Source organism: Ambystoma mexicanum, chromosome 12 (assembly GCF_040938575.1).
Source record: "Ambystoma mexicanum isolate Mex_15411 chromosome 12, UKY_AmexF1_1, whole genome shotgun sequence".
NCBI classification, from domain to species: domain Eukaryota; kingdom Metazoa; phylum Chordata; class Amphibia; order Caudata; family Ambystomatidae; genus Ambystoma; species Ambystoma mexicanum.
This window is the reverse complement of record NC_090936.1, coordinates 479,227,423-479,253,944: the sequence shown is the minus strand read 5'-3', so window position 1 is coordinate 479,253,944 and position 26,522 is coordinate 479,227,423. Positions and strand designations below refer to the sequence as shown.

General features: G+C 44.3%; 1 protein-coding gene across 6 annotated transcripts in view; it reads right to left on the bottom strand.

The window, feature by feature from the left end:
- DGKI (diacylglycerol kinase iota) overlaps positions 1-26,522 on the bottom strand; it is a 1,316,934-nt gene that overhangs the window by 93,349 nt on the left and 1,197,063 nt on the right. For all 6 annotated transcript variants that reach the window (XM_069628758.1, XM_069628759.1, XM_069628760.1 and 3 more), the window contains one exon: positions 22,160-22,185. In XM_069628758.1, coding sequence (XP_069484859.1) covers positions 22,160-22,185 — 26 coding nt within the window. The remainder of the gene's footprint in view (positions 1-22,159; positions 22,186-26,522) is intronic.

Here is a 26,522-nt window from a genome sequence, read left to right as displayed (position 1 = left end):
CATTCCCATTTCAGGGATAGGGCATATTTCAGCTCTGGAAAATCCCTCAGACTATATATACACTGCTTCTTTTTTCTGATAAATGGAAACACATGTTTGAGCTCATTTTCCACCAGTCTCTCCAGTTCCCAACCACCCCATCTCCTCTTTGCCGCATATCTTGTTTCCTTAATTCTGACTGCAGGATTTTGTTATCATCTATGTGTACTGACGAAAACTCTACAACATTCTCCGAACACGTATAATTCACTCTCAACATTGGAAGCTGAGATGATAGCAGAACCAAGAAACATATGCAGCTTTCTTCCCGGTACATAGTAGACATGTTTGGCACTAGGGCTTTGTAAGGAACATGGCAAGGATCCCAGGTACATATAGAGCCATTGTGTGTCACTATAGCTTTAAGGACCGATGGAGGAGTGATCATGATGGAAAAATGACCCGCAACCAAGTTGTCTCAGTCCATAAATTGTGGAAGGGTCATTATCCCAGGGATAGTGACCCCTCCTGAGGTCCATAAGGCTATTAGCACGTAGTGGTAGTAGCAATGCATATTTTGGAGTTCTGGTGGTGAATTAAACAATGCTCCTTTAACACTGGGTAAAGTAAATAGGCAATTGAGTTATTAAATTAAATGGAATTTTATTTTTAGTATTTAAATAACATGGGTGGCTTCATGAATTAATCATTTTAATTGCAGACATGGTTTAATTGAAACAGGTTTGATATGAGCATGCATTTGGTGTCATGTAAAAGTACATGATTTCTCTATAGGAAAATGAAAGCATTTTCCAGTGTTTTAGCTAACAAAAAAAGGTCCTACCATAGAGTAAATGTCTTGTTGAAAAAAGTCTTCCTGGAAATGACATTGTTGTTTGATATCTGCTTTTGAAAACTGAATGTTCAAAAGGCAAACGTTATTTTATTTATTTATTTTCATTTTTAAAGCGCTCACACAGCCCAGGGGCATCGAGGCGCTGTTTCAGGAATATGTCTTAGTTGCGTATTTATAACACACTTAGTACCCAGAGGTTTCTAAGCGCGGACCGTGGGATCAAACCTGTGTTGCTTCACGTCGCCTTGTTTCCAAGGCGAGCACGTTGCTCGTAAGCTATCCTCCCGGGACCAAACAATACCAGTAGCTATTGGCTGCACACTAAATAACCTATTTGTCTGAGAGGAGGTCAAGAAAGAGATCAAAGTGCTAATATGTAACATTTTCTTGGAAGGCTTAGCCAATTACCAGAGCCTGTTAGCATGGAAATGGGTAACTGAAAGCCCACATACAGTCAGATACAGTAATAGGCAAAGGCCCACATCACTTTTAATTGCTTGTTCTGTGTTTCTCTGGCCTACTGTACAACTTACACTTGATTTAAGTTCCATCCCTGTGACTGGGGATAGCCTGATATGATCAATCTACAGAGGTCAAGTATCAATTAGAATGCTAGATCCACAGCTCATTGGCACCCACCATACCTTGCTCCTCCCTGCTTGTATCCATCACACAAGGAGTTCCACCGAAGTGCGCAGCCTGGTGAAAGCTGTGTGGAGACAACTGCCACATGTCCGGTGCAAATTGATCACGCCTGGAGCAACTTATCAACTAAATGCATCATATTTGTCTCATGGAATAACCACATGCACGATATTCACAAAGCAGAAGTCACACAAATGTAATCTTAAACTTGCATTCAAAGCCAGGGCTCGCATAATCAGTACAGCAACTGTACCATAGGCAGGTCAGTTAAGAAGCAACATTCTTATCTACTAGGCAGTCACAACCGCCACAGTACAAGTGAAAAGCCATGTTCATTGACACCACACATGTGCACAGGCATCAGATCTAGTGTGTCCTTCAGGGTGGGTGGGACACACATGTAGTGATCCTCCATCTCCAATCGGTTCCAAACGGGGAAAACCCTTTATCCCACATGCAGAAATAAACTTAAATGTGATTCTTCCTTCGAAAACACGTCTTTTGAAATTATAATCCAGTCTGGGGGAGTGCAATATGCCTATTGGCAGGTTACAATGATGAATGATGTTCCATGCAAACACAACAGTCCAAGTCAGAACCAACTTAAAAGGGGACCTTACAGATAAGACCCTGAAGGGCAGGGCCTTCGACAGGTATGTGTCATCGCCCTGGACCTGCTCAATTTATATCTTTCTGACTTGGGAGAAACATTAGCAGAAGCCACATCTTTCCTTCCGAAATTGGGAAAGAAAAGAATTCACTGGCTAGCCTTTGCTGATGACATCATGATTTTCGACTACACACCAATAGGCCGTCAGCATAGTCTAAACAGTGTAACGAAATACCAACAAAAAAAGGTCATGTCCTATTTTTCAGGATCAATGTGAAAGAGGCCCCCAAGATGGAACATTGGAACTGATCCAATTGTGGTAGTAAATGAACTAAAATATTTAGGATGTCTACTTATGTAGAGACCAAATAAGGGGGCTCTCAACCGAAGAATGAATGTTAAACGAGTCCCGTACATAGCCCAACTGAAGAAAATGAAAAACCGGCATGGGAGATTCGCCTTCATCCCTGTGTTGAACTTCTACAAACAAAAAGTTGTTCTGGGACTATTATATGTGTTTGTAATTCAAACCGAGCATCACTGAATCCACTCCTAATAAATTGGAAGTCTTTCTATTGGGGTTCGTGTTAGCGGCCCCAAAATGGGTCACAATATCTGTTATCCACAATGAATTTTGTCTTCTATTTTTATCAGCAATAATAACTTGGAAACACCTGCAGATGTACATGAAAATGATTGATCCTCCAAGTAAAATATTATTTAAAGATCTATCAGCCATGCAATTGCCGTCAGGGATTGCCTTTGTTGCAGATTTCGTAGATTTGTGTGACAAAACCTTGCAGCACTTAAATGGGCAGTTTGAGGTGCTAATAGGTAATCCTAACAAAGTGAAAGAGAAGTTATGGGACTAGGATTCGAACAGATCCTTGTTTCAAGCAACATCGAATGAACTATACTCAGATAATGTACGGCAGTGACCGAGACATGCTAGTATCCAAAGATGCTTATCAATTTTTCAATGTTTTAAATGGTACCCAGTAATCCTACCGAAAATAAAATAGAGTGGTGCATTTCACCGAAGGCCATAATACCGAAAAACACTGAAAATATTAAATAAATATGTAAAGGGTAGTGGGGGTAAGGGGTTAAAATGACTCAAGATGGGGTTAAGGTGGCGTTATAAGGGTAGACAATCAGGGGACTTGGGGGGGACCCCACAATTTAAATAACAAAATGCAGTGTTTTTCTGTATTTTGGTCGCGGTGAAATGTACCACTCTGAATTTTCTGTCGGTAAAATCACATATAACCTTTTAAATTACACCAACAATACCTAAGATTACATTTGAAGCTTTACCCCACTCAACAAATTGTTGGAATAAGTTTGGGCCTTCCTAAAGAAAACTGAATATGTGGGTTTGTCGGTTGACTACTCCTGCAGAACCTTACACCATTTAATTTAAAATGCCCAGGTTTATTTGAGTTAAGGATCAAATACTTTAGTAAATGTGTGAGCAATATAAACTTGGTAATGGTTGATTCTCTATGGGAGCAAATTCGGAAGGCAGATATAATTTATAGCAACTGTTACATTTTTGGAAGATATTTTAGACAAGAATTCATTAATTCAATGAACTGCTCAGTATGTGAAATTAATTGACAGTATTATTTATTTGTTATGTGGTTGTATTATGACTGATATGTATTGTGAATGTTGAGAAACGTGAAAGGTACAACAAATTCCAAACACCTATTAATAAATACATAACAAATCCAGTTTATGTTCTTTTATATATTGGTGGGCTTGAATTGAATTCAGAGGGTGCAGTACAGAAGGAAAGTTGTATGTAGCGCACAAGGGTGAGAGAGTCCTGGGATGGGATGAGTAAGCGGCCTTAGAAATAGAAATACACCCTGGTAAGCCTGTTCCTGTGCTGTGTGTGGAGGATGCGGCCGGAGGAAACTGTATCGGCAGATTATTTAGGGAACAAATACCATACCGTATTTTCAGACAAGTTAGGGATGTTGCATGGTTTTTCCCATAAGTTTGTACTGAAGAGAGGGGCGGTGCCCAAGGCCCGCACGGTCAGAAAGGGACCAGTGTTGGCCAGAGTGGGACTAAAAGGTGAACTTACCAAACTTTATGACGCAGGGATAATAGAGAAGATTGAATCCTCGGAATGTTTGTCGCCAATGGTTTTATCGCGTAAACAGGACAGAGGCCTCAGGATGTGTGTCAACCTCAGAGAGCTCAATGCGAGCATCTTGGTGGATCGGCATCCCTTGCCTAATATCAATAAACTTTGATGACCATAGGGCAAGCAGCGTGGTTTCCACATTTGACCTCTCTTCAACGTATCATCGGATAAATCTCCAAGAAAAGTCTCGACCTCTGACGTCATTCGTCACACCATTTGCGGTATACAGTTTGTGCCGTATGCCATTTGGTCTAGCGTCAGCGTCAGCTGTTTTGCAGCGGCTGATGCAGGCACTGTTTGGGCAAGTACTTCCAAGATGATATGTTGGTCTGGGGTAAGGATCAGAGTGAACATGATAAGAGGCTGCTTCGAGTAATGCAGATATTGGAGAAAAGGGGTATGACCCTAAAATTGCCAAAGTATCAGATGGGTGTTTCCAGTGTTACCTATCTTGGACACACATTGGATGTGAAGGCATAAACCTAGGGAAGGTTTGGTTAAGGTGATGAGTGAGGCATTTTCTTCTGTGAATAAGGAGCAGCTCAGGTCGTTCCTGGGAATGACCGAGTACTATGTAAAGTATATCGATCCTATGCGGAAAAGATTGTGTGCATGCAGGTGTTATTGAAGAAAAATGTCAGGTTTGAGTGGTCAGAGCTTTGCCATGAAAAATTTGTCAAGTTGAAGGATAATGTGGATAAGGCTCAGTCATTGAGTTCATTTTATCCCAAAAGTAAGACTGTACTTACTGTGAACACAACCCATGTTGGTCTAGGAGCGGTGTTGGAGTAGTGGCAGGGTGGCAAGTTCAGACCCATTGTGTTTGCATCTAGAGTTCTCAGAGATGCGAAAATGCATTATGCAGCGATCGAGAGGGAGGCTTTGGCAGCCTGTTGGGTATCTAGACACTTCAGCACATTTTTGTGGGGTATTCTGTATGTAATTCGTACAGATCATAAACCCCTCACGTATGTATTGACTACTGAGGGTGTGGGGTCTGTATCGCCGAAGATAGCTAAGTGGATGGTAGACTTACAAGAGTTCCATTTCAGAGTGGAATACATTACTGGTTCAAGGAATGTGTTTTCAGACTGATGACAACTCAGGTCGCCAGCGTACTTCTGGCTGTAGACAAAGGTGAATGGGAAAGGGATAGAGCGGTGGATGTGGAATTGACATGGATTAAAGATGCTTTGCAGGTTGGCCTCTGAAAACGTGAATGTCAAAGAAGAAGGGAAGGCCTATATGCATATTTAGGGTGAGTTGGCGCAAAGCCCATTGGGCATCATGAGAGGTGATAGACTGGTTCCTACTCTCAGTTTGAGGCCTAGGGTTGTTGAGTTGGCACACACAAGCCTTTTTGGTAGGTCGTTGACTAATATTGCGATTGCGGGAATCATACTGGTGTCCGGGAATGGACGAGGATGTGGACCTGAAGGAGTGTGTGTCCTGTGCGGTGAGTGACACAAGCAGGGCACTGCATGCGCAGCCTGTTTATCCTGTGGAGGTTGCGGTGAAGTATGGTCAAAATTGGCTTTGACATCATGGGCCCTATGGATGGTCTGGGTGGAGAGTTGAGGTTTGTTGTAGTATTGGTGGATTACACATTGCGGTAGGTGGAGGCCTCTGCATTGGAAACAGTGACAACCGAGAAGATTATAGAATTCCTGAGCAGCGTGTTTGACAGGGAAGGTGTGCTGGCTAGCATTGTCACGGACAATGGGGTCCAGTTTGTTTCGCTCTGCATGCAAGAGTTTTTGAGGAATCTGGCCATCAGGCATCATAGGACCTTGTTATATAATCCTTCTGCAAATGGGTTATTGGAAAGGATGAACTGATTCGAGAAAGGGGCTATTCAACTGGCTGTTGCCAATTAATTGGTTTGGAGTGGCGTTGTGTCAGAAGCTTTGGCGGCCTATAGATGTACGCCGTCATCTTTTACAGGTGGTTCACCATTCGAACTTATGAGGGGTAGAAAGGGGGGTTCAAAATTGAGGGCGGCTAGCCTTGGAGGAGCTGTCCTCACCGAAGTTAATATGTCATTGCTGTTGGAGAGAGTAAGGGCTTGACAGGAGAAAGTAAGGTTGCAATGTGCAAATAAAAAACCCATTGGAGTGAAGGTTGGTGATTGTGTGCGTGTTAAGAACCTGAGGTTTGTATCCAAAGTTTGAAGTGTGTTTAGATCCCTGTAGACAGTAGTGAGGGTGGGTGCTGGATATGTGGTTCTGGATGATGGGTCACGATGGAACAAGAGGAGAATAGTGATCGAGAGAGCAGCACCCGTGGCGCCCGTGGCGAGTGACACATCTGCTTTCACCTTGGAGCATAGTTTGAGTACCAGTCCGAGTTCGGTCGTTGAGGTACGTGAACTGTGTGTGAGGAAGGAGATGTGTGTGGAGAGGAAGCAGCGATGGCTGTGGCAGAGAACGTGGGCCAAGGGGGCAGTGCTGTTGAGTGTGATGCCAGTGCAGTGGCAGAATCCGCCAGTAATGGCCGCATTCCTAAGATCAGGATGCATGCGGTCAAATCGAGATACTATGTCTGGTGTGTGGGGTGTACGAAAGTGAGTTTTTGCAATGCATTCTGTTTGTTGTTACTTTCTTCCTATTCATCTCCCCACTGCCCCTACTTTCTTCCTTTTAAGGTTTTTGCAATTTCCTTATCTTTTTTTTTCTGTGGCATCATAAAGGGGGGGGAGAAGTGTTCTAATGGAATCCTGGCATGTTTATTCTTGGCCAGAGTTCCACGTTCTTTACTGTATGAAGGGTCTGGTGGCTCAGCGGCCATGGGGTCTGTTTCTGAGCACTAAAGCTTCATGTCCACCTACCTGTTGGTGTCCGGCGTTACTTCATTAGGTAAACCTGCCGAATCAGATGGATAAATTCCAACGTCAGTCAATTTCAGAACCCACCTGGGTATTGTGACAAGTCCTTGTTTCCTGAATTCGGCAAGCTGAATGAGCGTCTGTCTCAGACACGCCATTTTACCTTGATCGTCATATGCAACAACAGATGGCACCTCTGCAGTTGTGGGATCAGAGGAAGTGTGAACAGATGCTCTACCTGAGGCGAAGGGGAAGCTCTCAGCCATCCTTCAGTATTGATTCGAGTAGTTTACCCATGAAAAGGTATGTTCTTAATACCCTGGTCATGCAGGCACGGCATGTTAAGATAATGCAGCGCCATGTCAAAAGTGCCGTCAAATCGAAAAGGTTTAACCAAAACATATATCAGTATCAGTCAAGATGTCATCTGATATGGTCACAAATTTCATTTCCATTCTCTGTTGGAGACAGAACCCTGCGAGACCAGATCAAAGCCTTGTCAGTTCCACCCTTCATTTTATTTCATTTTCTTACTATCATTTTCGACGAAATGCTAAACAGTGCTGTGTTGGCATTACTTTTGTTTAGAAATGGAAATCAGACTGCTTGTTTTAATATTAGAAATGGCAGTTAACAGAATATCACGTGATTGATGTTTCAAAGGGGCGAAGGCAACTATCTTAACTAAATAATGGGTTTTCCACAGTTATGGTCTATGAACCTTTGAAACTAGAAAATCCCCTCGAAATTGTGATGTAAAAGTAAGTTTCCCAATTTAAAACACGTAGAAAAACCTGTGACTTGTGCTTTCCGCACCTTGGCCAAAGGATGCTATTGAGCCAGGCTGCCTCTCACACACGAGGAGCAGCATGGGCAGAACATTTCTCGGGTTGCTTGTGCTCTCGTGCAGAGAGGATGTGGCTTGTCTGTTCCCATTGATGGCAGGACCAAGACTGGTTTGCATGTGGCCGATAGCCTTCTGGAATGGTGCAGACAAGCTAAACGCAGTGGTTTGGAACCCAGCACAGATCAATGCGAGTTGCTATGAATTATTCAAACTCTTCCATGCACCACCTTTCTGTTTCTCTTTGTCTGCGTGGGTGAGGGGGAGTAGGGACTGAAATAGGCCCCATCCTCATTGCGACCTATGAAACCAAGCTGCAGCGCACTGATGTGGTCCAAAGAGGCCCACACATGTCTTGCCTGGCTTGGTCGCTCATGCAGGGGGGACATGCCCTAGCAGTTCCTGATGGACCGACTAAAACTAATACGGGTCCCCTTCTTTTATGGTGCAGATGAGGTGAAAACATTTGCATGCAAGATTGCCAACACCAGTGGTTATGATTAATTCAAAACATTCCAATTATCACTTTTTGGTTGACTTGGCAATTCAGGCCAGTGTAGGCCAGTACTGAGTGGATTTTTTTTTGTGTGTGAATTTAGTTTATTTACAAAACCTTAAGCACATGTAATAAAAACGAAACAAAATATACATACTACTTAATAACAGTGAGCTACAATTAATATTCATATGATAAACATATCTATCCTAAGCTACAATAAAATGTATAACTACATATTACATTACAATAAAAGAGAAGTTTAGGAATTACTTTGGTAATCAATTCATTTAAAATGTCTTCAGTGCTTCCTTCCATATATTGAAAGCGGCAGCTACTATGACTGCCAAACAGGGCAGACCACAATTGGTTGTTTGAAATGTGTCAATATGTGTGACAAAGTCGGCATAGCCACGCCAATAGCAAGTTGTCATGGTCATACAGTTATGCAAATTGACAAGGGGGGTCCTGGGAGTCTCTCTGCCAGACATTAGTCCTGGTTACGAGAGACTTACCCAGAGTCTTTAGCTCACTATCTTTCACAGAGAAGAAATATCCCAAACATATCAGTCTTTGTCCTGCCCTGGGGCAGTCCAGCTCCGAAATGCTAGGCAATTCTCCTCTGAACAAGAGTACCAACAGCATCCCCAGACACGTGTTTCGGTCTGGTTGGACCTCATCAGTAGGGAGGAGCTGTGCCTCTCTAAGAATAGTGAGCAAGGGGTCCACGTCTTGATTCCCCTAGTAACTTAGGGTCTGGGGTTGCTTGGTTTTCTGTGCAGAGGGGACCTGGCCTAGCAGTTCGGGCTGGGCTGCTACCTTCGGTGGCGGCAGCTGCTGACTGATTTGCACATGGCTGGGCCCTTTTGCAATGGCGCAGATGGGCTAAAAAACGGTGGTGTGGAAGGTTGGCCCAGAGCAATTGCCAGTGGTTTAGATTCATTCAAAACCTTCCACCCATCACGTTTGTGGTCAGTTTGTTTCTCCTTGTGAGAGAGGGTATGCCCAGACGTGGGTCCCTTGCTCGCTGCGCCACAGGGAACCAGGCTGCACCTCACTGAGGAGGTCCAACAAGGCCGAAACATGTCTGGGGTTGCTTGGTTTTCTGTGCAGAGGGGACCTGGCCTAGCAGTTCGGGCTGGGCTGCTACCTTCGGTGGCGGCAGCTGCTGACTGATTTGCACATGGCTGGTCCCCTTTTGCAATGGCGCAGACGGGCTAAAAAACAGTGGTGTGGAAGGTTGGCCCAGAGCAATTGCCAGTGGTTTAGATTCATTCGAAACCTTCCACCCATCACTTTTGTGGTCAGTTTGTTTCTCCTTGTGAGAGAGGGTATGCCCAGACGTGGGTCCCTTGCTCGCTGCGCCACAGGGAACCAGGCTGCACCTCACTGAGGAGGTCCACCAAGGCCGAAACATGTCTGGATTTGCTTGGTTTTCTGTGCAGAGGGGACCTGGCCTAGCAGTTCGGGCTGGGCTGCTACCTTCGGTGGCGGCAGCTGCTGACTGATTTGCACATGGCTGGTCCCCTTTTGCAATGGCGCAGACGGGCTAAAAAAACGGTGGTGTGGAAAGTTGGCCCAGAGCAATTGCCAGTGGTTTAGATTCATTCGAAACCTTCCACCCATCACTTTTGTGGTCATGTTCATATAGTTAGTCAGAATGTGGCGACTAGTTTCAATCTCCTTGTGACAAAGACGGCATAAGCACGCGCCCAAAGGGATGTTCTGCCAGGCACCAATATAATCCCCGGTTGGCAAAAGATTCAAGCGCAGATATAATACGAAGCGTTTCAGTTCCATACAACACAACTTAGTCAAGAACCCACAGGGCGTGCGGCGGGGAGAGCTTTGTCGTGAACATTCTTTATACCTTATTTTCCCAGGAAGCTTATCCACATTCATCGCTATATCCCACATCCTAGATTTATTTTATTTTTTAATTTCGAAATTAGGGTCAGTACCGAAAATGCCTGGTTCCAAATTTAGTGGTTCTATGAAGGTGTCGGCTATTTTATTTAATTCCCCAGTGAAGCTATTTATATCTACTTGATCAGTACTTTTGCCCATCAGTAGAAATAGCTCATTGGTATTTTGGATTGCTTGCAAGAACTTGGCCCACAAAAGGGTCCTTTGAACATACCACATCGTCATGAGCAAAGGGGCCCCGAATTCTAATCTCGGGGCCTCTACAGGTACAGAACTAGGCACGTTAATTACGGAGGGCAACAGTTTACCTTCAAGCTATTGTAGCCAGGATATCTGTTTATCTTTTAACACTACCAAGCCATACATTATAGCTGGTACCATGCTTACTCGATGTACCTCTAAAAGTCCCTCTATGTTGTACCCCCCCACAATGCACGATATAATGCTTTAATGTCAACCACCTTTTCCAAGTTTTTGCAATCCCCGTCTCACTATAATAAGTTAAACTAGGATTTATTTTAATGGGAATGCCCAAGTAAGTGCATTCTGTTACTCTTTCAAGGGGAGCATCTTTTATATGCCACATATAGTTCCCCATCTTCGCTCTCTTTTTACCTAGGCAAATAGTTTTTGATTTTGAAATGTGTAGAATCATGCCATTTTCAATAGCATAATTGGCTAATGCGCTCATCGTGTGCTGTAGCCCAATTGGTGCGAGGTCAAGCATTATTACATTGTCTGCGTACAAAGGCTATGGTATCCGCACACCATTTATTTTTGGAGGAACATTTTTAATCGAGCAGAACACACGACTCAGATCTGCAGTGTACAGGTTGAACTAAATCGGAGCCAAGACACATCCTTGTTTGAACCCTCAGTTTCTATCTTGGTACTTCGCACATAATCCTGCAAGGTTCGAATACATCGTAATAGATGTATGTGTGTATAAATGCTGCATATAGTGCAATAGATGTTCATCAATTCCCAAGGCTATAAGCTTTTTCCATGGCAATGCACACAGAATAAAATCAAAAGTGTTACTGGAATCAACATAGCAACAATAGAGATTAGACCTGTTTTCATTAGCGGTTTCTGCAACCAAATATTGTAAGAAACATACATTTGTGACAGCATTATAATTTTTTCTAAAACCTTTCTGCAAAAGGCTGAATAATGTATTTTCATCCGCCCAGTTAGTAAGTTTTTTCGCAAAAGGATTGTAGCAAAGATATTTTGACTAGTGTCCATCATAACTAATAAACAATAGTTATGCAGGTCTATTCTATCACCTTTTTTGAAAATTGGTATCAAGATGGATTTACGCCATGTATGCGGTATGATGTCTGTGAATTCTATGTGCTTATATACGTTTATTAATATCCGGGACCATAATGTAGGATGTTCTTTCATTACAACATTAGGTATGCCATCAGGGCCCGGCGCACGCAAACCTTTGAGTTTCATTATGATGTTTGATAACATCTCCTCCTCTGTTTCAAAGCTATCCATGCTTGTTTTTACTACATCAGATCTCAATGATACAAGGGGCCATCCACACCATAATATAATTCATCAATATGGGCCAGCCATTTATTTTCTGAGATGGGATTTAATTCATTCGGTAATAATCCCTTTTTATAGTCATTGAAATTTGACCAGAATTTATGGCTGTTATGAGATTTCAGCCATCCAAACAGGAGTAGCCAGTTTGAATTGTGATGTCATCGTAAGGGTTTCTGTTTTTAATGCCATAGTGTTTCTTGCAACCACTATTTGTTTCCACGTAGTACCAGTATTAACCTGGACCATACGCTATAATTCTCAATTTAGATCCCGCAAGGCCACATGTAAATCCTTGTGGTCCAACCACAATGCAACTTTCCCCTCTAGGGAGGTGCCTGGCTACAGTGCAGCTGGCAGAGGTGCAGGTCTTAGGCCCAAAGAGCAGTGATCCCCACTGTTTGCTGGGGAAGATTAGAGGAGGTATTTCTTCTATCTTCACCTCACGTTGGTGGACATTTGAATGGACTGCACTCCCAATAGAGGTCCACTGAATTATTCTTGTCTTAAAGTCTGCAGATGAATCCAGGAACGAGTGGGTTACTCCGTCCGTATAAAGGCAAATTGTCACTGGGGATTGGACAAAAGCAAGACTGCTTTAAGGCGATCCATTCCTGTCACAGTAAAAAGTGTGCCTTCCCTTCTTACATCACATCCACAGAGTGCCTTGTCCTGCAGGAAGTGGAGGGGACATGAAGGAAATGAGCCCAACAGAAAAGCAAAAGGGTGGAACCCCTTCTGAAGTCCAACTTTCCCTCTCTGGCTACTCTACTCTGCCCCTTTCCCATGCCTGCTGACTTCAAAGGCCCTCTGTAGTGCAACACCATGGTGTGAAGCTGGCCTTTGGTATGCGAGTGGCTGTTTTTAAACAAGGTTCACTGGTGATCTCCTGGTGAGAGCTCATGTGCCTGAGGGGAGGTGTTACACTTTCTCCTATGGAATCAAAGGAAGGCAGCATGCTGCCTATTGTGTCCCTTGGTGTAGTGATTGCACATTAGCCTCACATAGCTGGCCTGGGCTCACAGAGCTTACATGTGTATGAAATCAAATCGGTGTGGCTTTAATAATTATGTGTTCTTGTCAGTCCCCATTACATAACCACATATACCTTATTCTTAAAGTTTACCCTGCTGCCAGAGAGACAAGGCAGCAATTATTACATAATAGCTCAGAGGTGCAGAGGTTCAAATGCTTCCTCTGGCTGCAGTGACTTAAGGGTCACAGCAGCTACCAGGTATGCACAACCTTTTAACCTGTCCTGTGCCAACCGAGAGCAGAGGCTGCGGATTTCCCCATCTGGCCCTGCGATTTCAACATCTTGCAGCAGGAGGGCCTGAAACTATGCTGGAAGCCTTCCTGTTCCCATCCGAGGGAATCCAAAAGGAAGGTAAGCCCTGCCGGGCTTCATTCTACTTGAGCACCTAGCCATTTAAAAATGGCAGCACCCCCATTGGTGCCTGCAGCTGATCCAGGCTGCCTTGTTTTTCGCCCGCCCCCTGCTGTTCATGATTGGAGGCCTGTGCATCAAAAGCAGCCAACTACAAGGACTGGCTGACGACGACAGCCCCTGTTAAGGCCAACTTTCAAGGCCTGTGTTACCACAACATCTTGCAGCAGGAGGACCTGAAACTATGCTGGAAGCCTTCCTGTTCACATCCGAGGGAATCCAAAAGGAAGGTAAGCCCTGCCGGGCTTCATTCTACTTGAGCACCTAGCCATTTAAAAATGGCGGCACCACCATTGGTGCCTGCAGCTGATCCAGGCTGCCTTGTTTTTCACCCACCTCAGGGAGCTGGCCATGTTAAGGCCAACTTTCAAGGCCTGTACTCTCATTCCCTGCCTGGCCCTGTCCGTGCCTGGGAGGGCCCAGTGGGGTCACCCAGCATTGCTGCCTCGCCAGATCCTGCAGCACATCTTGAGCTGGTAACCCTTCTACCTGGCGCGTCTCACATGACCCCCCTCAATGTGGCCTCTACGTCTCTCACTGTAACTCTTTGCCTGCACGTTCCCTATTGTCCATGAAGCCTTCATCACCACTCTTTTTGGGCTTCCCGATGTTATCATGTACCGTTGCGAAGTCAGCTCGCTTCAGCCCTATTGTTCCCTGCACCTGGCCTGCTGCTCCGCGCCACTCGGTTTCCACCTCCACGGCGCTCTGGAATTTTCTTTCAAGCCTGTGCTTCTCTCACTGCTGCATGCTCTAATGTAATCTATGCTCACACCAACTGCCCATGTCTATGACTCACAGACATTATTATTAATCTTATTCTCGCTCCACTTGTGACTACTGGCCTCACTCATGACTGTACTGGACTATTCTTCCTCTTCGTTTTCTTCACTTGCTCACTTGACTTACATACACTCGAATCTAGGTGTGCCTTTCCCATGTATTTCTGAATCTCGAATCTAGGTGTGCCTTTCCCATGTATTTCTGAATCTCGAATCTGGGTGTGCCATTCCCATGTATTTCTGAATCCTGAATCTAGGTGTGTTTTTCACGTGTATTCTTGAATCGCAAATCGTTCTGATTATGTAATCTACCTGTAACTACCTATTATGACTTGTGCAGCCTTCTGCTGCTTATGCAATCTACCAGTGCCTATCATGACTCGTGCAGCCTTGTGCTGCTTATGAAATTTACCTGTAACTACTTATTATGACTTGTGCAGCCTAGTGCTGCCTGCGCAATTTACCTGTAACTACCTATTATGACTCATGCAGCCTTGTGCTGCTTATGCAATTTACCCATAACTACCTATTATGACTTGTGCAGCCTTGTGCTGCTTATGCAATTTACCTGTAACTACCTATTATGACTTGTGCAGTCCGGTGCTACCCATCCTTATTATGACCTGTGTGGCCTTGTGCTATCTATGCAATTTACCTGTAACTACCTATCATGACTCATGCAGCCTTGTGCTGCTTATGCAATTTGCCCATAACTACCTAGTATGACTCGTGCAGCCTTGTGCTGCTTATGCAATTTACCTGTAACTACCTATTATGACTTGTGCAGCCTTATGCTGCCTATGCAATTTACCTGTAACTACCTATTATGACTTGTGCAGTCCCGTGCTGCCCATCCTTATTATGACCTGTGTGGCCTTGTGCTATCTATGCAATTTACCTGTAACTACCTATCATGACTCGTGCGGCCTTGTGTTGCTTATGCAATTTACCTGTAACTACCTATTATGACCTCTGCAGCCTTGTGCTGCTTATGTAATTTACCTGTAACCCTTTCATAAGTACTTTCTGTAACTAGCGCCTAGATGCTTGTGGGCTTTGTGTGCTGAAATAAATGCAAAAAAAATGTTGGGAGATTGGTGCAGCTAACGCTCATTGATGCACTATGCTTGTAGTCATGGGTGTTTATGAATGGGGGTCTGATTAGCAGACTCCCCTTTCACAATCAGAATTACCTTCATTAGTTTCTATTAATAAAAATCAAAAAAGCTCGGGCTTTCACAACCTCGCCAGATGGCAATCTGTCACAGGAACACCCACCCCACCATGTCATATAGGCTCTACATTATCTTTGCAGAACGAGTCAATTTTTCATCTCCACTTACACCAGGACTATCACGCAATGGGAGTTGTGAAACACATTCATCCGCGAACCATAACCCCGACCATCTCCCCATCCCTCCCCTGCCTCTTTGGGAGATAACCCCAGAAACTCTGCCCCTCCCCCCTCTATGGGCGCCTAATCTGGGGGATTTCTCAGGAACTGTGGCCCCTTCTCTGCCCACTCCCTCTCTCGCCCCTAATCCCGCCCCCAATCCTTTTACCTCCCACCACCCTCTCCACTCCCATTCCCATCACCCCACTTATAAAGCTCACTCACCTAACCTCCTCCACTGGCCTGTACCGTCCAGTCCGCTTTCCCGGCCCATGAATTCTGGAAAGGATTTTTCACACTGCAATATGTGTGCTTTTCAGGAATGTGTGCCGCGCATGCGTTATTTTATAGGACCAATTCATGGCTGTCAGTGTGATCTTGCAGACCCAGTCCCCTTCAGTGTTAATGACAGCCACTAAACAGCGGTGGAGTCTGTTTATGAGCACGGCCATTTTCGCAGATGAAGCTGGCCATGGCACTGGGCTGCCCTGCTCATATTGGCCCATGCTTTCCAGCATTCCTCACATATGGCCAGCCATCTCCAGAAATGCCCCGGGGCAAATCTTTATCAGTGCTGTAGACGAGAGATAAGAGAAATCTCGGATGCTCCATGCATCTACACATGTAGACCACTGGATGTTATGTTGAACTGAGCCCACGATGTCTTCAGCCAGAGTGACCTGTACATATATGATATGATATGATATGGCATTTATAACGCGCCTATACACAAGTGTTTCAAGGCGTGATACACATCTTAAGCTGCTTGCAATATCTCTGCAATCATCAGGCTATTTAAGGATGTATTTGTGACAATAGAGCAATCTCTCTTGTCATATAGTCATTGATAAAATGCCCCAGCTGTTGCAGATTTGCTGCAATGCAAACATCAGTGACTAAGTTCAAATAGGTTTGTGTAGCTTGACATGCTTCGTGCATCTTCCCCTTTGCTGCAGGGCGCTTATGACTGAACACTATGCACGTGTGCATGTAGAACGGTGTTAATGAGGGTGGGCACTCCGAAGCAATCCATCAGTTAAACCACGAAGAGCTCTGCAGAGGGGAGGGGGCAAGGCGAATGTGGTGTGTTTTGTAGTTCTTTCACAGCTTGCCAGTGTATTGTGGGGGATGGAGAGGCAGAGAACTAGACTCCACTAAGCATTCCTCCTGGAGATAATGCTCTGGAAACAGGGAGGGGGGGAGGAGGGAAGATGGAGTGAACGACTGGTCTTTCCACTTAAGTATTCCTCCCGGAGCTCTTGCTGGCCAGAGGCTCATTCCTCTCCATTCAGGGAGAAAATGAGGCAATTAATTCGTATTAGGGCTCGTGTGCAATGAGATCATTGCTCAAATGAACATACGGGGCTCTAAATAGGCCTGTCCCATTCAAGGTCCTAGAGGAAGGGAGGGAGTCGGGTGGCGGCGGGGAGGGGGTAGAGGGAAAGCATAGAGAAAGAAGAACACGCAGGAGTGAGAGCAACAACTATATGACAGAGCGAAGCAAACACAGGTGTGGCAGAGCTGGGGAAGTGATAATTCAAGAGGGAATGAGAAAGCAGACCTAAGAAGGGGTGAGTAAAATAGAAAGAACAATGGAAAAAACAGAGGATGGAGAGAAATAAAGGAGAACTGAGGGGATATAGAGGGAGAGTGAAAGGATTGGATGGAAGCGTGACAGGAACAAAGAGCGGTGGGCACAAAAGGGGTTTTAAAGGAGTGTTGGTAAGGAGGGAAGATCGTCCTGGACCCCGGTCCAAAACCTGCAGCGTTTTCGTATAAAACAGAGACCTGGGAAGTTGCGGTAGGGCCTAAGGGAAGTTACAGGGGACAGGCAGGTGTTGTTAGATGCCAGAATGCGGGAAGGGGTGCACGTCTTACTCTAGTAATGCATAAGGAATCAAAACGCCATCTTAAATAGTACCAGCCATATTGGAATCGAGGCCTAGTTTTGTGCTGAAGCCAGAGCCGCAGGCCTGAGGCACACGCATAGAAATAGAGTGTATGCAGGTGGGAATAGGTTGTAGCTTGGGCACCGGTGAGGAAGGCCAGAACCGCAGAGATTCATAGACCCTTCATTGTCTCATTTTGCTAACATTTCATATCCCAGAAGGAATGCGCCCTGCAAGGCCATGAGGGGGTTAAGAGCTCACTGAGAAAAGCAATCCCACGAAAAGGAGGGCATGAGCCTCTGACCTTCCCTGTCCCAATTTTAAATAATAGCACATGAAAGCCCCAGTCCCAAGACCCCAGCATTCCAAGGTGCCAGTTAATCCCTGGCCACCAACCATAAAACTGTTAGACCCCCAATCAATCAGAAAAGATCTGAAAACAGGGATCCACTGCCTTCACCGCAGGTCACGTGATTTGTGCAGCGAGGTTCCGGGAAGGATAAAACAACATAACTAAAACAAGGGTGGGGAACTTTGGTTGGGTGCCAATGTGTATGGAACGGAGCTGTAGATTGCCAGAAGCGATGGCCTCGAAAGCATCCTCTTGACCCATGTCTGCAGTACCAGGTGCACATCAGGTGAGAGATAGAGCGTGTACTGTTTTTCTGCACATAATTGCCCGTCAGTGCTAGCTTCACGCCCAATGACGTGAAAGGAGCAACCCATGTTTTAGAAGATGGACGGAAGGGGCTGGGACTAATGGCAGGGCATCCCTTATGGAACAGGTAACCTATGTATAGGGTCTCGACCAACCAGCCATGCAGGTTTGCACTGAATGTAAGTTACAGCACTAATGATGCCGTTTGCCTTCATAAGTTGTTTTTGTGCTGATTTTGACAGAACGTTCCGTGGCAGCAGAGTTCTTTGCCTTTCTATTTTTGTGGAAATAAAACGTAGTTTTCCTTGCAAGAGATGTGCTGGTCCTTTTTCCCTGGTGGGTTGTATTTTTTCTGGTGTGAGCGTTGAGGGGATTCTCTACAGGAGGAGAGACTAGACTGTTGAGCATGGAGTTCTAGGCAAGTATAAATACCAAGGGCCATGGATAAAGGGAGGAAAAAACAGAGGTGGGGAGCAGGTACAGGATGGGAGGAGAGAGGGAGGAGTGTGTGGTACAAAGTGCGATCATGGAGGAAAAAGGCAGGAGGAAGGAAAAGAGTAGAGACAAAACTAAAGGAAGAATATTGAGATGGGCAGAGACATTGAGAGGGATGAAGAATAGAAGAGATATGTAGTGAGGAGCAAAGGGAGTATTAAGGAGAGCGATAGGAAAGAATGAGGACTGTTAGATACTAAATACAAGTTGCAGAGAGGGGAATAGGGTGTGGAAAGGGAAGGAAAAGGGAACGAAAGATACAAGAGTCTTAGGGTGGATGCAGCAGAGAGAGTTAGAGATGGGCAAGAGAGAGGAGGAGAGGATGCATGAGGAAAGTGATGGAGAAAGAAAGAGAGACATTAGAGCAATACGGGAGTGACAGGGTCACCTGTAGGACAATCTGTGCTGTCAATAATGTTTCCCAGATCTAGACTCCACCAAGTTTAGCCTTTATAGCTAATGGCACAGATGTGCTAAAAATGTGTGGCAAATCCTGCCAGAACGTATTGACATATTTTTAGAAGAGTTATCTGTATCTGCGTGGCTAGCTCACGAGTCTGGGGGATAGCTAATGAGTAAAGGGCTGGTTTTGGAAATAATGGCAGCTATTCATTTGTCTGAGTATGATAAATTGAGTAGTAAAAAATGGGCTGTTATTAAAGCACTTAGAAGTGTGAGGCTTCAGGCATGAAGCTCTATCTGAGAACACATATCACTGTTATTATTATTATTATTATTATTATTATTATTATTATTATTATTATATGAGCTCAAGATATGTATAAACGCACCACTTCGGTGGACATCTGCCTCAGGCACGGCTATCCACCCGTACACTTTAGAATGCAGCTATGACTATGACAAATTCGGTCTAGCTGGTCACATAACCAATTTTCGCACTGAAACTCTAGACTTGCCTCAACACCTCTGCTATTAAAATACAGCGACAACCTATGACAAATTCAGTCCAGCCGGCTACATATCGAGTTGCTTGCACTAGCACTCTGTTGTGACCTCCCTCAGCACCCAACCACATGCCTGACTTCTCGGGTTGCTTACTGGAGCCTAGCCAGCCCTCCTGAGTCCTTATCTTGGCAAAATGCACACAGGCATCTGAAGCCTCCCCTTACAACTCTGCCACAGCTGGACTTTGGTCTCTGATGGCCTTCCTACCACAAAGCGGGTTGAGGCCATACAAATGGGAAAAGGCCCTATATAAATTACAACAAAACAATACACTTATTATTGGCTTAAGTGTGGCACTCTGATTTTCAGTTCTCTGTTGTGAGTCTAAAGGTATTGTGAATGTCTTCATATCCCTTGGTGTGTGCGCGCCTACAGACTTAAACTGCTCCACCCTGCTAATTCAACTCAGGCTGCAATATATTTGTGGCTACTTGTTATCTCCTTTATGGCGATGTGGCCACAGGTATATGCCAATCTTGTACTTTTGCCCTGGGTTTAGACTGATTCTTTAGTTGACACCAGCAGCATACCCTAAATTGGTGAATAGATTAATGGTGACTCAATCCTTTCCGCAAGTACCCACCAGCAAGACGGTGATACTGAGGCCACCAAGAGCCACCTGACCATAGACCATGTAAGGTGTTGTAGAGATTATCATTTGTGATGGCATTTTATTCCAAATTCCGGTATGTTAGAATCTTCAATCAATCAATCAATCAATCAATCAATCGGGATCTTATAAGGTGCAACATTCACCAGGGCCATCAATGTGCGGAGAAAGATGGCTGTGAGGGAAGCTACCAAGATTAATTAAATAGAAAGGTTTTAAGATGTTGCCTACATTTATTACAATCCTGAATCTGGTGAAGTGCCACCAGCAATCAATTCCACAATTTAGGGCTTGTAGACTCCCAGCTCCCTAAGTCCAGTAAAATTAGGCCCACTGTGAGGAATGTGGTTTTCCAATTGAAGTTCCTCAGACTCTTGAATTATTTCTCATTTTCCCATCAGGTGACTGGTGAATGCTTTGGTATAAAATAAGCTGGACTATTGTAACTGCTTACTTGCGGTTACTGAAAATAATATTGGCTGAAACTACTGAAGGTTCAGTGGCATGCCTATTAATATCTACCTATTCATCAGTTGTACTCGCCAGGTGATTATCTCGATGTCTTGACGCTCCAGAGCCGAGGCAAAGCATTTTCAGTGGAGGCGGCCATTTTATCATCAGCTAAAAACAATAATCTAGAGTTCAGAACAAAGTTTAAAACTTTACCTTTTCCCGGAGAGGACAGGCACTGAATGTATGTTCTACTTTTGTCCAAGCTCACTAGCGCCAAGAAACGTTTATAATACAAATGAGCTCTTTGCAAACTTGATATCCTACCAGGCTGCCCGATCAGACTGGGGGAGGAGTTCACATCCCCTGATGAGGTAGATCGATGTATGCTGCAGGGCCAGGTTCAGTTACGAAAGGTCACTATAACCCTTAAATGCACCATGGATAGGGCAAGGGCAGGGACGCACGCAGATGCAGAATGCGCACTATGCATGGGACTTTCACTTCCGGTCAATGTACACCATAAAGCACATGCATGAGGGCCATGATGTTACACAGGGATATAAGAGTGTCCATTAGCACCCAGGGTGGAGGGCGCAGCCAATCAGGTTTGTGAATCGTAGGCTGAAACCTCTGATCTCAGGCTGCGTTCCGCGGAACCTGCAGGCTGCCTCTCCTGCCCCGCTCTGGTATCTTATAGCCAGCCACCATTTCCGTTTTATTTTTTAATACTCCCAACTCCCCACCCTAACCCCACTTACCTGATTGTGGCGGCTGCAGCAACTTCATTTCGTCTCGTCTTTCTGGCTGCTATGGTAGTTACCACCCCAAGATAGTGCTTTGGTATTCCGGGGTGCTAATGGCATTTGTAACCTGTTCCATGGTCTACACAGGATGGTAATGTCCCAGAGTGCTCATTAACCGCCCTTGCTTCGCCATGGGCCATTAACTCAGGCTGTCTGGCCGTTCACCCTCTCCCCCCAGAGGAACCTGTGGAAGGGCTACTAACGCCACAGAGTGTATTGGAGACTTTGCTGTTCAATAAATCCACGTTTTAAGAGCAGGTAACACAGCTTCTGTTGCACTTCCTACAAGTTCTGAATGCTTCCCTCTTACAGGCACTATGTGGCCAGGGTAGTATGGGGTATTATAACAAGAGAACCAGTCATATAAACTGTGAGATTATTTGCTGCTGTTGTGGAGAGTATATGCTATCGTTCAGGTGCCTTTATACACAATACGAGGAGCGCCGCCATTTTAGCAATAATCCTGCCCTGCAGATTTGCCCTGCAGGAAACCCCAGACCTTGAAGTTGCCCGTTTATGGAACTTAGGCCCTTCTTCTGGATCTGACAGTGGGCCTGGGCGTTGGCAGAAGGAACCAGCGTAGAAACCCTGAGTGCTCGCATCATGGGAATGAACCATCTCACAGCTGCCAATCCTTTCTCCCACCTGTCTAGAACGAGCCACGTGAACGTCACATGTGTACATTAAACACAATACATGGCCAACGCATTCTCTCACCACGTCAATCTACTTTGAGAACATCAGAAAATAAGACCAGTTTCTTACCTCGATCTTCCGACGACACTGGAGACCTGAAAAAAAAGAAGACAGGCTTAACATTGGGCTTAGCTCAGAAAACAAGGGCAGACAACCAGAGATTGGGCGTGGCGATGGCGGAGGGAGATCTGGCAGCCGCGGGATGCTGGGGTGGGAACTCACAGATGTGACATCGTTAAGGAGAACTAACTGCTTGACTGAGATGTATGATGAATGTAGCACAATATGCTTGACTGAGATGTATGATGAATGTAGCACAATATGCTTGACTGAGATGTATGATGAATGTAGCACAATATGCTTGACTGAGATGTATGATGAATGTAGCACAATATGCTTGACTGAGATGTATGATGAATGTAGCACAATATGCTTGACTGAGATGTATGATGAATGTAGCACAATATGCTTGACTGAGATGTATGATGAATGTAGCACAATATGCTTGACTGAGATGTATGATGAATGTAGCACAATATGCTTGACTGAGATGTATGATGAATGTAGCACAATATGCTTGACTGAGATGTATGATGAATGTAACACAATATGCTTGACCGAGATGTATGATGACTGTAACACAATATGCTTGACCGAGATGTATGATGACTGTAACACAATATGCTTGACCGAGATGTATGATGAATGTAACACAATATGCTTGACCGAGATGTATGATGACTGTAACACAATATGCTTGACCGAGATGTATGATGACTGTAACACAATATGCTTGACCGAGATGTATGATGAATGTAACACAATATGCTTGACCGAGATGTATGATGACTGTAACACAATATGCTTGACCGAGATGTATGATGACTGTAACACAATATGCTTGACCGAGATGTATGATGACTGTAACACAATATGCTTGACCGAGATGTATGATGACTGTAACACAATATGCTTGACCGAGATGTATGATGACTGTAACACAATATGCTTGACCGAGATGTATGATGACTGTAACACAATATGCTTGACTGAGATGTATGATGACTGTAACACAATATGCTTGACTGAGATGTATGATGACTGTAACACAATATGCTTGACCGAGATGTATGATGAATGTAACACAATATGCTTGACCGAGATGTATGATGAATGTAACACAATATGCTTGACCGAGATGTATGATGACTGTAACACAATATGCTTGACCGAGATGTATGATGACTGTAACACAATATGCTTGACCGAGATGTATGATGAATGTAACACAATATGCTTGACCGAGATGTATGATGACTGTAACACAATATGCTTGACCGAGATGTATGATGAATGTAACACAATATGCTTGAGTGAGATGTATGATGACTGTAACACAATATGCTTGACTGAGATGTATGATGACTGTAACACAATATGCTTGACTGAGATGTATGATGAATGTAACACAATATGCTTGACTGAGATGTATGATGAATGTAGCACAATATGCTTGACTGAGATGTATGATGAATGTAACACAATATGCTTGACTGAGATGTATGATGACTGTAACACAATATGCTTGACTGAGATGTATGATGAATGTAAGACAATATGCTTGACTGAGATGTATGATGACTGTAACACAATATGCTTGACTGAGATGTATGATGACTGTAACACAATATGCTTGACTGAGATGTATGATGAATGTAACACAATATGCTTGACTGAGATGTATGATGAATGTAACACAATATGCTTGACCGAGATGTATGATGAATGTAGCACAATATGCTTGACCGAGATGTATGATGAATGTAGCACAATATGCTTGACCGAGATGTATGATGAATGTAGCACAATATGCTTGACTGAGATGTATGATGAATGTAGCACAATATGCTTGACTGAGATGTATGATGAATGTAACACAATATGCTTGACTGAGATGTATGATGAATGTAACACAATATGCTTGACTGAGATGTATGATGAATGTAGCACAATATGCTTGACTGAGATGTATGATGAATGTAGCACAATATGCTTGACTGAGATGTATGATGAATGTAGCACAATATGCTTGACTGAGATGTATGATGAATGTAGCACAATATGCTTGACTGAGATGTATGATGAATGTAACACAATATGCTTGACTGAGATGTATGATGAATGTAGCACAATATGCTTGACTGAGATGTATGTACGCCGTGATACCAAGGGTTTGGGCGTGCAATCAAATGCAATAAATAAATAAAATAAATACTATGCATTAGAGCACATTGCTGCCTGTGGGCGATGTTGTATCACTGTGGATTGTGAGGAGAGGGTGTGATGGTGCTGTCTGAAGACATGGGCACGCACTGCACCATACATGTAGTGGAAATGTCTCAATGGGGTCCATATGTGGGCTGCTTATGGCAGTACTGCTGAAAGTAGGAGACCAAGCACTGGGCGGGTGGTTCACGTTGCAGCGGCTGTGACTTGGCATGGAGATAGTGGGTGAAATCATAGTGGCATTGAATAGCCATAATATATGCCATGGGGATGTGGCATGACTGGTCTCTCCGCCCCTCTCAGTGGGCTGCCAGATTATTGGGTCTGTAAGCACAGCCTTTCAGGGACTGCAGTGCCATGCCACTTCAAGACAATGACTTCCTTTCTGTGATAAGCAGGAGTCGCTTCCAGAGAAAATGGCCTTTCCAATCCCAGACTGTTCATGTTATATGTGTACAAGAACTCATTCATAATGTAAACACGTTCCCCCCACAACATGTTAAAGACGTAGGGGCGTATGTGCAGTATGCGGACGCAACTCTGAATGTGAATTCTCGAAGTTAATGTGATGAACATGCAGGTCATGCATCATTGCACTAAAGTGTGAAGAACATTGCGCTAAAGTGTGATGAACATGCATGTCATGCATCATTGCACTAAAGTGTGAAGAGCATTGCGCTAAAGTGTGATGAACATGCATGTCATGCATCCTTGCACTAAAGTGTGAAGAACATGGTGCTAAAGTGTGATGAACATGCATGTCATGCATGTTTGTGCTAAAGTATGATGCATCCTTGCGCTAAAGTGTGATGAACATGCATGTCATGCATCATGGCACTAAAGTGTGAAGAACATTGCGCTAAAGTGTGATGAACATGCATGTCATGCATGTTTGTGCTAAAGTATGATGCATCCTTGCGCTAAAGTGTGATGAACATGCATGTCATGCATCCTTGCGTTAAAGTGTGATGAACATTCATATATGCATCATGGCGCTAAAGTGTTATGCATCCTTGCGCTAAGGTGTGATGAACATGCATGTCATGCATCATTGCACTAACGTGTGATGAACATGCATGTCATGCATCCTTGCGCTAAGTGTGATGCATCCTTGTGCTGAGGTGTGATGAACATGCATGCCATGCATCCTTGCGCTAAAGTGTGATGCATCCTTGTGCTGAGGTGTGATGAACATGCATGTCATGCATCATTACGCTGAAGTGTGATGAACATGCATGTCAGGCATCATTGCACTAAAGTGTGATGAACACTGTGCTAAAGTGTGATGAATTTTCATATCATGCAGTTTGATGAAGATGCATGTCATGCATCATTGTGCTAGTGGTATGGATATACGTGTCATGCTTCATTGTGCTAAAATGTGACAAACATGCGATTCATGCATCTTTGCACTGAGGTTCATTAATGTGTGCGCATGAAAGTCACGCAGCCCACGTCATTGCACACATACATTGCATAAACAACACATGCATCAGATCAATGTATTTGGCAAATGTGCGCGCAACTCTCATAACTTGTAAATCTCTCAATAGTGCCACATACATGGCTCCCAGAAATGTGTTGAATGGGGGCCACAGGATCAACCAGATACTGAGGTTATGGTCAAAGCTGCATCAGCTGACTCCTGTCTACATTGCCTGCACACATGATTGCTGATGATAGAGCCAAGCCCCTTTGCCTAAGAGACAGCGAATAAGTTAACAAGGAATCCCTATTAGTTAAAGGAACCCCCTGCGCCATAATACATGGAATATCTTCAGTTTCCACTTGACATTCATGAGGCACACAGGCTAGGGTGACCAGATTTAAAAAGTAAAAAACTGGGACAGGGCAACTAACATAAAGGTAGGACTAACACTTCAGTAGCGTTTGTACAAGAAGGGGCTTTATGTGTTACTGTTCAAATGAACACATATTATAATTAATTTATCAGAAACTAACACTATCTTAATTTGTAAAATGCAGCATTTCTTCTGTGGGAGATTGTGCATTCCTACCTGCCAGCCATGAAGACCTACTACAAAAAACTGGGACCATGTCACTTTCCAATGGAAACATAATCTTGAGAAAGTGGGACAGAACACCAAAAACTGGGACAGTCCTGGCAAAACTGGGACGTCTGGTC